Source organism: Crocodylus siamensis, chromosome 1 (assembly GCF_052110815.1).
Source record: "Crocodylus siamensis isolate JL-2025a chromosome 1, ASM5211081v1, whole genome shotgun sequence".
Lineage (NCBI taxonomy): Eukaryota > Metazoa > Chordata > Crocodylia > Crocodylidae > Crocodylus > Crocodylus siamensis.
In genome coordinates this window covers 224,943,762-224,955,817 of record NC_143395.1, presented here as the reverse complement: position 1 = coordinate 224,955,817, position 12,056 = coordinate 224,943,762, and the positions used below count along the sequence as shown (strand labels likewise).

General features: G+C 43.2%; 1 protein-coding gene across 2 annotated transcripts in view; it reads right to left on the bottom strand.

The window, feature by feature from the left end:
• Nucleotides 1-2,846: 2,846 nt before the first annotated feature.
• The window catches only part of IFT57 (intraflagellar transport 57), a 28,928-nt gene continuing 19,718 nt past the window's right edge, over nt 2,847-12,056 (bottom strand). For both annotated transcript variants that reach the window (XM_090058035.1, XM_090058028.1), the window contains exons 8-11: nt 10,563-10,694; nt 8,092-8,154; nt 4,475-4,541; nt 2,847-3,209 (exon numbers count right to left, since the gene is read on the bottom strand). In XM_090058035.1, the coding sequence (XP_089914161.1) occupies nt 3,031-3,209; nt 4,475-4,541; nt 8,092-8,154; nt 10,563-10,694 (441 nt within the window). In that variant the 3' untranslated portion in view covers nt 2,847-3,030. The remainder of the gene's footprint in view (nt 3,210-4,474; nt 4,542-8,091; nt 8,155-10,562; nt 10,695-12,056) is intronic.

The window sequence follows — 12,056 nt, the reverse complement described above, 5'->3', positions numbered from 1 at the left end:
CTGGAGAGAAAACCCTGAAAGGAAGACCTGCTTACCTGTTTCAGGATGCCGAACACAAAACGAGCCATGCCAGGAACAAAGACCCACGCAGTTCATCAGCTGCACTTATCTGCAGCTGGAGCCAGCATGGGCGTGTGACGTCAGTGGGGAATGCTGCCCAGTGGGACAGATAAAAGCTGCACCAAGAGTGAGCCGGGGGAATGCTAGAGGCAGCAAAAATTTCCCATGCCGGTTGCAGCTGCACTGGCAGGCGAATGAAGGTCTGGTGAAGGGGCAGATGCTGGAGGCAGCGGAGGCTGCGAAGACTCCCCACACGGGCTGTGGACGGCACCAGGGCATAAAAGTGGAGCCGGCTTGAGGAAGAGCTGAAGAGGACCTCGGCAGGGGTGAAAGCCCAGAGCCATGCAGCAGGGCATACTGAGGCACAGGCTAGGGCTGAAGCGTAGAGGAGCTGGTTAGCCCAACGATCCCTCCCTTTTCTTTTTTTTTTTAATCCTAGTTGAACAGTGCCTTTTCCTTTCTTTTCTTCTCCTCCTTATTGCTTACTTCTTCATTTCCTTTTGGTGAAGGTTGTTATATAGAGTTCCTCCTTTTGTTTGTTTGTTTGTTGTTGGTTGTCCATGAGCCTGCAGCAGCGAGAGACAGGCAGTATTCCTAAGATGACAGCGGCGCACCAAGCCGCCAAGCAACCATCAAGCCTCTGGAGATAGGTACACTGGTGAGTTGGGTATCCAGTCACCCAAAGTCCAACCCAGAAGAGTAAGACAGATGACTCAAAAAAAAAAAAAAAAGGTGCAAAGATCAGGAATTGAGGTAACTGGAAGGCAAGCTGCATAACATCAAGAGGCTTGTCTCAAGGGCTGGTGCATGGACGGGGTTTAGGGGAAGTGGAGCCCTGTATATATGTGCCAGGAGGCGTGACCACTCCCGAGGGACCCTCAACAGGGGACCCCACCACTGAAGATCCATCCGAAGTCGTGGCAGGTGAGTTTTGGGATCCTCCCCAAGGTAATCGAAGGCTCCTTCAGAAGGCGCACCAAGCCTCAATGCGTCCAACATCTGGCGCACACACCAGAGCAGCATGGGAGTGGATATTCAAATCAAGACGGGCACAGTATTGATCATAGTGTCTAAAAAGGAAATGTTGGTGCTGGAGCATTCAAGAGAATCTGATGGAGGAGAGATATTTACTGAATTTGTGATGGAGATCAATCAGAGATTGCAGGGTTTTGGTCCAAATGATGATGTCATCTATATATCTTAAATATAGCAAGGATTTGATGGTGCAGTTCTTGAGGAATTCTTCTTTCAGGTGGCACATAAAAAGGTTAGCATATTGTGGGGGCATTTTGGTGCCCATAGCCATGCCCATAGTCTGGAGGAAGTGTTGGTTATTGAAAATGAAGTTGTTATGTGAAGTGGATGAAATGTATAAGTTCAGTAGTATCTTTAGACCTGTACTCTGAGTTGTAGTCTTGCTCTTGTAGATACGTAAGGAAGGCTTGGATGCCATCCTGGTGTGGGATGTTGCTATATAAGCTAGTAACATCCACAGTGGCTAGCAGGGTGTTGCTGGGAAGGTGGTCTACGTTGTTAAGTTTTCATAAAAAGTCTGTGGTCTTGGACAAAACTCGCTCTTTCAGTGACAAGAGGTTTTAGGATGGATTTGATGAAACCTGGTATTTCCTCAGTGAGGCTTGGATATTGTAGGTCTGCCTGGGTTCCCTTGTTTGTAGATTTTAGTGAGCATGTAAAAAGTCCCTGAGTTGGGTAGTGGGGACATCAAATTCTGTAGTTTTTCTTGTAGTTCAGATGAAAACTATTTGATGGTGGTTTTGAATTTTAAGGTGAAAAGGGGAGTTCAACCTTAAGTAGAACTCAGCACTTTTCATCTGTACATCCCAAAGCACTTTACAGAGGTGCCTAAGTTTTGTTGTCACAGATGGAAAACTGATGTGCAAAGAAGTTACAGAGTAATATAAGGTCATGTGGCAGGTCCATAAGACTGGCAATCCACTACACCAGTGATTCTCAACCGGGGGCTATAGCACCCTGGAGTGCCGTGAGATCCTTTTAAGGATGCGGGTTGCCACACAATATTAGCACTGGTAGGTATGCAAACACCTACACATGCTCTGCAAGATAAAACTAAGGATTTCAAATAAGAATCCATAATGTAAACAATTATGACCTTTTGTGGTGTTTCTGAGCTATCTGCAACAGAAGAATTGCTCCGTTAATTTTCCACAGTAAAAAAACAAGTGAAAGCTAAAAGATGGCATTTTTGAGGGGGCTTTAAGTCTAAAAATTTTGAGGATCACCACACTAGACCATATCGCTGTGCTTATGAAAATAAGGGAAGAACATGTCTTGCTAGAGTCATAATCCTAACTAATCGATGCCTTGCAAAGGACCTGTATTTTGACTTGCAACAGCCCGGCTAACCTTCTCAAAGGAGACTATCAATCATGCTCAGTGATGTCAAAGAGGGAGGTTATTTTGCTCAGTACATAAACGCCAACTGGAAAATAGAAAGGGGTGGGGGAGAGGGCAAACAACTTACTTTAACTTGTAACCAGACCCAGATTTGACCCAGGCCTTTAGAAAGGGTAATGCATTATTCCAATGTCAGCAATTAAATACTTATGTTAAAAATATGTAAATGGAAAAGCAGACATATTTAATTCCTTTCAAGCCCTTTACAAGTAATTTTCTTTCAATACTAGAGAATATCTAATCAGGGTTTGAAGATTATAGGTTGTGTCAATAAAATTCTATGGAGGACTTTTCCATTACTTAACATATTAAAACAGAGTGGAAGAGACAAGTTTGTTAATGAGACTTCATTAGCGTATTTATAAAAGATCTTTAATAAGTTTGAAAGTCTTTGAGTCACAGAATCCAATACAGCTCCATTTATAGAACCTAAAGTGCTATGTATGCATCTGTAATATCCTGCAGTGTAGCAATATTGCAGAAAAATTACAGAAACTTTTATTTGCCTAAAATACAAGTCAGTTCCTTGCAACTTTAATAGGCACCTATTGTGGTTTCTGGAATCATAGTGGCATGCATATCTCTAGTCATATTTGATTTCTCCTTCAGCTTTGATTGGAGCAATGTATGTTCCACCACACCAATCCGTATGTCCATCTGAACTGTTTCTTGCTTCAGTTTTGTTAAGGCTTGTTTAATTTTTACTAAAGGAGCTGTTAAAAAAATAAGACAGATAAACAGTTCATTTCTGTATCAATCTAATAGGTTAAGCATTTATTTTCCTGATATTTCACTCTCTGTGGTAATGGGAGAGCTGAATGAACAAAAGAATGTTATACTTTAGAGACACGACTTTACTGATAACATTTTTAACAGGCAAGCCTTTTCAAAAATAGAAATAGGTGGTGACAATTTTGCTGCCTTCCTGACATCTTGGATCTGATGATATGTATAAAAATAAAAAACATTTTCCAATCTCTTACATTTTGCACAGCAATAATTCTCAGCCCTCTTGCTGAGAACGGCTCTGATGAAGAGCCCCTTAAGCAGGTGGATGGATATAAGGGGTCTGGGACTTAGGCAATGTTTATGTACCTTCTTCCCTTCCACCTCTGGCTAGGTGGGCTCACCCTTCACCCCTCCCCTCCTTGTGTTGCATGATATATGGGCTAGCAGGGAGTAGATTTCATGTTCCAAGTAGTTCTGCACTCTGGAACTTGTCCTATGCACTGCCAGTGCTGCAGGGTGACAGGGGTGGTGTGAGGTTAGGAGGCTGCCTCTGCCTGATAAAACAAGCCTCTACAGGATTTGATTCTCATAAGCAATAGATATCACAAGTGGTTTACTCTAGTTATGCATTAGTCAGTTAATAAAGTGGCAGTCTCTACATTTATAATCCTATTATGGAATTTGTTTCTATATCTGCACCATTATTCCTTTTTCCTTTGAACAGAACATGTTTATCAGGCAAAAAGCACAATACACTCCAAGGCAGTGAGAGGCTGATACCTACAGGATATTTAGATTTAATTTAAAACAAAGGTGATATAAACACAAGTTTTAAAATGAACATTTCCACCAGCTAGGGACCCCATCTCAAGCATTCTGCTTACTCCCAAGGACAGTCCAGTTATAATAAGTGTTTTCAGGCTCTAGCTTCAAATCATTTTTAATTAGTTAATTATTCAAACTAGAATGCATACAGATCATTTCTGATTCTATGCCTACCTTTCCAAGAAGTGCAGAAGTTTAAAATCAATAGGATTTGGGGCTCCTAAATGCAACAGTCACTTTTGAAATTAGAGTGCACACTCCTAAATCACTTTGACTCCTATCCTTCATTCCACTAATCCTTCATCCTTCACTATCCCACATTGCACTAATCCTTCATTCCTATATTTTTCCTTGATCTGGGTTCAACTGTGCACACTTGATTTCTTAGTGAAAGGGAGCCCCACTGAGGAAGGCACGTACTTACCTCCATCAGTCATGCTGCTTCCCTTCTCCTCCATCTCCTGCTTCACTTTCTCTAGCACTTCAGTAATCTTTGAGTAGACAAAATGATTTTAAATTAAATGCTTTCTGAACTTCAATTTTTAAATTTCCACCCTGAATAATTTGCATTAGTTTTACAAAAATGACTAATTGTACTAAGTTCTGTAAATACAGAAATGCAATTTTTCAATATCCAACTACTCTTACAAACTGGATTTTTAATATGTTTTAAAAAAACAGAAGCACATATTGTGTTGCATAAGAAATATGTTGACACTGTAATGCTGTTATTGTTTTGAAGAGTTGTACAACTTACGAAATCATAAATAACAAAGTGATGCTGGCCAATAATGGATGGAGGACAAGAGCAGCCATCTTCCAAAGATGAATTTATGGAGTGACATAGGCAATTCCATTACAAAAGACTAAATGTCTTGTGAGCTACAAAATGGTTCACTAGGTGACAGTGGTTCCTACAAACACCAGGTGAGTACCAGAATGAAAATGTGAACAAGAGCTGCCAGTCAATTTTCCTGGGATATGTGTCTGTAGAAGAGGAAAACCACTAAACCACATGAACTATCTTTTATGTCTAAGGAGAAAATATAGCTTTATTTTCAGCATTCATACAGAAAGTCAAGGTTTGATCACAGCCATTTGAAAGCAAATCTATACTAACATTAAATGCATGTAGATTCCCTTTAGATATTGATGACTCTGAAACTCATGCTAAGCTTGGGCATACTCACAAAAGTTAAAATAGAGAATACTGATGCTAACAGCATATTGCAGGAGGATGCAAGTTCATGGCTAAGCCATCTGAGAAAAAATAATAATAATAATAATGAGGTATCTCTTCATCTTATCTTGCTACATTAAGAATGATTTCAGGCAGACTCCTAGTTGTCTGGTGTGTAACCATATGAAATGTCTATCCTTGATTAATTAGTATGGTAAATATTTCTTTTGAGATTAACTCGTGTTTATGTGCAGGAAGAGACATTCCCCATATGTGATAGATGTCTCCTCCTGATTTAGTATGCTTTCCTGGCTGTTAATCAGTTTCTTGATAGGTTCCAAACTGGATAACCTCTTGTTACTGAAGAAGGTAACTCATTCAAATTAGACATTTATGATAACCAGTGATAAGCAGGTTAATTAACAGGATTTTCCCGTCAATTACTGCTTGGGACTCTCTTGATTTACACAACCAAAAAAAAGCTTTGAAGATGCTAAGCTAAGGGTATAAAAGGGCAGTAAAGCAGCAAACAGCGCACGCACTTCAGAAATAAGAAATCTCTCTCATACCAGTTGCTGATGTGCCTGACTTACTCGAGAAGTTGAAGAGAAACAGACTGCCTCTTCGTCACCTGTTTGGTGAGAAACCATCACCTTATAGCTAATTACTGGACTTCAATCTGGTTTGGGCTCACTTGACTTGATTTTGAATACTTGTCGTAAATAAAGTCTTTCTGTCGCTCATCGAATGAAGTGTTGTGCCAATCCATAGGCTAGTCCAGAATCCTAGGTTTTTATTTGCTAACAGATATGTACCAGTATAGCTAAGATCAGAATCTGGCTCAATATCCACCCACTCTGTCATATATGTTTCTTTACTAATCATCCACTAATTATAAAAGCACAAAAACATTACAATGACTTCAGATTTGTAAAGTGTTCCAATTTTCAGAAATTAGTTCTGCTTTTAGGAGAAGTAAAAAGAAACTCATTTTCTGGATTTCAAGCACAATGTTAAATATAATTGTACAATTAAATTTTTTCTAAAACAGGAACAGCTCTATGGAAGCTGCTCACTTGAAAAGACAAATTTGTATCAGACTATTCCAATTACATTTCTGTGATAAAAAGGGAATGTGTGTATAACCCATTTAAAGGCAGAAATCTTAAATGTTGTGCTTGTGCTATCTAACACATTGCTGTTGTGTACTTAGTCTAGCCAGTACAGCTGGGCTGAAAATGGCTTTTCTACCTTTCCATTCTGTTAAGAACCTTGTTCTGTCCTTGACCAAGATGAAAGTCATAATACTGAAAATTTTAATGGAGTGTAAATTCTGGTGTGAAAAATGTTGAAACAAAAAAGTCAAAAAGTTGAAGTCAAACATCTTATTTCAAAGCAGTGCTTCTGATGAATTAAAATGTTCAGGGACAACACCATGTGATCTTTTTGTAGGAAAATGTTTGGATTATCTCTGATAAATAACAACTTTTAAGCAAAAATAAATAGTGAAGGACGTTGTGAGATTTCCAGCTTTAAAGCACTTCTAAAATTTTCCTAGGTTAATCCTCAAATAAGGCTTTGAGACAGGCAATAATGTTGTGGTACTGTTTTTATATATAGATGGGGGAAATTAAGACAGGGGTAAGTAGCTTGCTCAAGCTGATAGATGAAACCTACAGCGGAACTTGGGTTGTTTTATGCCTACCTTCAAGAATCATCAGTCCTGGGGTCACACCATGGGTTCTAAAAATATTAGCTTGAACTTGTGCTATGTAAAAATGGGCTGGGTTTATAAAATGGTACATGTGACAGCTTGGGGTATCTGCCTTCCCCTTTTCTGTCAGTGCTTCCTGGCCTCCTCTGCCTCCTGCCTCTCATCTGCCATGACCTGATGTTAACATATATAGGTTTAAGAGGAGACTGGCTCCAGAGACTGGGTCAGCCTCTACTTTGATGCTGTAGAGCCTATAACTGTGGCCTCCTGCTGCCCCCATAGCAATGCCTATGTCTCGCAGATGACCCTCAATTGCCCCTTATAGGGGATCTCTCAGTCCCAAATAGACACTGGGTCCCTCAAGCCTCAAACCCTTGTCTGGGCTTCAGCCTTCTTTAACTGGCTCAGCCCCCTCAGTCCAGGTCCACTGTCCCAGACTTTGGGTTCCTGGGCCCCAGTCCTACACCCCTCTGACCCAAGCTGGTCTCACAAGCACAGAGTACCCCTGATACCCTGCTCTGTGGCCTCCAGACCTCCCTTACAGCAGTAGGCCAGTCTTCTGGTCTTAAACACATAAAAGAAAACCAGAAAACAAAGGGTTGTATCTCACCAACAAGCCCCTTGGGGCCATAACAAATGGTACCATCATAAGGAGTTGCCTTGATTCCCACCAGCCCCCGAGCACCTCCTTTTCACTATCAGTCAACTCTGTCTTCCACTCCTTCGCTTGTTGCCTGCAGGGACGAACTGCCAGCCCCAACTCAGAGACTGGGCTTACACATAGGCAAACCTGGCCCCTTGCTGCCCCTGAAGACAGGCTCAGGTGTTCCTGCTCAGCCTAACAAACTGCTTGGCTTTTCTTGACCTGCAGTCCTCCCCAGCTTGCAGTCTCAGGCCTTGAGTCTCTGGTGGGGCTGGTACTGCAGCATCTGCCCCTGAAAGCTACGAAAGTCTGGCTCTCCTGGAGACCCTGCTCTTTTCTCCTACTCCTTCTGTGGATGTAGTTACCAGGGTTGGGGTTCCCTGTTACAGTAAACAAAGAGGGTGACTGTCTGAGCATAGTGGACTATTTTCAAATAATGTATGGAAGATCTACATGACTCTGAGAATTAAGACCAGAAACAAAATACATGAAAATATACTGTACCTCAGAAAGAATTCTAGTCCTTTCGGTTACCCCTCCACTTCCCTGCTGGTATTTCTCCTTGGCCTAGAAAAGCAGAAAAGAAGCCAACATACAGCTTAGAGAATGTGCTTGTTTAGGTTCTAATACCAGGAAGTCCAACCCAAGAAAAAAGTCCCAATTCAGGCTACCACTGCTTCATAGATCAGAAATCACACAAAAATCTTGAAGCATCTTAATTAACCACAGCTATATGAAGGAAGCTAGTATCATTAGTCACTTGCAGGTGAAAGCAGGAAAATACCCAATTGCTTACCACGGCACCTGGGGTATAGAGGGAGGGGGGAGTTGTCAGAACTAGAATGGAACACAAGAGTCCCGGCCCCAAGGCCTGTGGCTTTTATATACTTTATTATACAATTAGAAAATGAAAACTGCTGTTTTCTAAAGGTGAATATAAGGCAAAGTGCTGGTATTTTGTCACTCCATTCACAGAACAGTTTTCAAATTAGTTTGAAAAGCTATTTTACTTAAAAATATTCTATTTGAAACAGTAATCACAGTCTTTAATTGCCTGAAAAACAGGGAAAAATCAAAAGAGATCCTCATTGTGTTAGCAATAAGCATCGTCATCAAGTCCATCAAACAGAGTTTACCTGTGAAATGAGGTGCATAGAAATGGTCCAGGTTACATACCAAATAGGAATATTTCTTTCTGGGTTTAAAAATAAGCAAGCAAGTAGAAAATTTTCATGCACACAGGCCAGATGAATGTCGTGGGACTGATTCACTCCCCTCCTCTCCCTAATTCAGTGGCTGCTCCAGCTGTCTGGGATCCACTCTGTGTGTGGCTCAGATCCCAAAGCAGAGTGAATAGGCACCACTTGAGACACAGTCCAGGCAAGCTGCACACAGCAGCTGCCTTGGCCAGACTGGACTGCATACAGTCCACCATGGCAGCTCTGGGACTGTGCCACATGTGTTGCCTGCTCCAGCCAATCTGGGACCAGCTGGAGTGGGTCCCGCATACAGTGCAGTCCAGCCAGGGTGGCCCCTGCACGCAGCGCTGATGCTGCTCCAGCCAGACTACACCATATCATAGAATCATAGAAAATTAGGGTTGGAAAGGACCTTGGGAGGTCATCTAATGCAACCTCCTACTCAAAGCCTCAACTAGATCATCACCACCAAAGCTTTGTCTAGCCAGGTCTTGAAAACTTCCAAGGATGGAGATTCCACCACCTCTTTGGGTAATCTGTTCCAGTGTTTTACTGCCCTCCAGTGAGAAAATTCTTCCTAATATCTAACCTAAATGTCCCTTGCTGCAACTTGAGACCATTGCTCCTTGTTCTGTCATCTGCCCCCACTGAGAACAGTCTAGCACCATCCTTTCTTGAACGCCCCCCTTCAGGTAATTAAAGGTGCTATTAAATCCCCTCTGTCTTCTCTTCTCCGGACTAAATAAGCTCAGTTCCTTCAGCCTCTTAACCCTTTGGAATCTGTACCACATGCAGCACAGATCCCAAACTAGTTAGCACAGGCGCTGGATCAGGTATAATGGGGGGTGGGAGGGAAGGGGGTCCTGGGCCAGGTTCGGACTGGCCCCAGACTACAAGTGCACACAAACCTGGTGTCTCTTGAGTCAGGTGGGTCATGTCCCATGGCCGATCTCACACACCAAAATCAGCCATGCCATGGGGCATGTCCAGAAGTCCCACGGCCACTTCCGGAAGCGGTGTGGCTGCTTTTGCTGGCGGCTCCATTCTCCAGCCGGCACCCACAGGGGGCACCGGTGTTCTCACCTGCCCCCCGCCTGTTACCTAAACAGGGAGCACGGCTTGACAGAGATTGCACCAGTGCTCTCAGGGAGTGCCCATGCACCCCCATGCATTGCCACTGCATACAATACCCCATGTGGGTCTGATCAGACCTGGGGCAGCACCGGGGGCTAGATGGCAGGGCTGCATGTTTGAAACCCCTGTTCTAAGAGGACTGATCAAATAAGTAGGTAAAGCAAAAATGCTCACTAGCTAAGGACACAGGCAGTCACCTTGCCATAGTAACTAAGAGGCTCATAAGAATTAAGACAGTTTATCAGCACTGTGAGATAAGGAACACTTCAAACAGGGAATGGAGGCACAAAGTTCAGTGGAACTTTATTTAATCCACACAGGATGTCATTAACTGAGTTAAAAAATGAATCCAGGTTCCAGATCTACCACTGTATCATGATAACCTGGACTTTCAAGGGTAGAACTTACCAGCATCCCAAGTCTTGCAACCAATTCACGTATTTAGGGAAAGTTTTCAACTAGCAATAATCACGCCTCAGATTAACCTCATTTACTAAATATAAGTAATTGCCAAAATATTTTGCTGTTTTTATCTTCCCTTCACCGTGACAGCAGAAAGTTTCTTGAACGCTGTTTATTGCACTTAACTTCTGTGGGTGAACCAGCACTACAGAAAGCAACAGCAATGGGTCAGTGCATTACCTCACTCAGCTGGGCTTGTGCCACACGATACTCTTGAACCAAATGCTCCAGCTGATTGTTGATGTATTTTTCCCGACTGCTGACCTTCTCCAGGGTTCTACTAATTTCATTGTGAAGTTTGTCAAGGTAACCCTAGAAAAGGTTATTCTGTGATCAGCTGTTATACATAAAGTACCTCAATGTTTTTAGAATTTGCTGTAATTCTACAGGCTGTAATTCTGATAAAAATCAGAAAAGTTAGAAACAGAAAAGAATGATTAGGAGATTTGCCTGACAGCCAATGCAAGACTGCTCTCTAAGCTGTCTAACAGTTAAGTCTAATCCAGATCCACATTTTCAAGGAATGGTACTTCCATCATGTCTGCTGACAGACTATTCTGATACATCTCAGTCAGAAAGCTAGTCTCATTACTGTATTAAGCCCAAGTTCTGGTCCATTATGCTTAGACATATCTGGTGAACCATCTTAAATAATTCCTCTACGTTTTCTCTCATAACTGTAGGTACAGTAAAAGTTCTGTTAACTGGCATCTTACAAACAAGCATGATCTAGTAATTGGCATGTTGGCTTGTAAGATAAAATGAAACTGGAAGTGCCCACCATGGCACTTCCGGTTTCTCCAAGCCCCCATGGCCTGGGGCAAAGCAGCCTGTGCTGCCAAGCCCCCACAGCCCGGGGACATAACAGGATGTATGGGGCCTGCCTCCCTGTCTTGTGGGGCCCACAGGGCCCGTGGGAGGGGCGGCGATGCTGCAGGAGGGGAGGAGGGATGGCTCAGATGCGGTAGGAGAAGCAGTGGCTGGAGCTGCTCAATTAATCGGCATATTTTGTTATCCGGGATCCCCCATTCCTGGGGGATGTCAGATAACAAAGCTTTTACTGTAGGCCTCTGTGAGGCAATACTTGGACAAATGGTATCGTTTCACTTCCTCTAATGTTTCATTCATTTCATTCACTGCTACATTTCTCTACAATGTTGTAAAACAACACTAATAAAATACAAGTTTCCCTTGCTTTATGAGGGTTCTGTATGCACAAATTCACTCTTATGTGATGACCCTTTCTATACCCAAAATTCATTATATGTGAGGTAAATTCACTGTTATGTGATTGGCATAGGTGCGCCTCAGCCCCCGCAAGCAGGTAACTCTGTGGGGGAAGGGGTGGGGGGATGGGAAAGGGCCAAGGGCAGGGGCACAGATTGAGGCCCCAGCAGTGAGGGAAGGAGCTGGGCACAGGCAGGAGCAGAGGCTTGGGTGAGTGGGGACCCGGTCAGGCCTGGTGGTGGGACAAGCAGAGGCCTGGGGGGCATGTGGCCCCCCTGATCTGTGAATGGGGCAGAGGTGGCTGCCGCTGTGCTTTGAGCTCCACTGCCCCGAGAGCCGCTCCCAGGGCAGCTGCAGCAGGGAGCAAAGTAGTGTGCAGTGGCAGCTGCCTCCACCCTGCACACAGATTGGTGGGGAGCATCCTGGGCCTCCACTTTTCCCACTGCC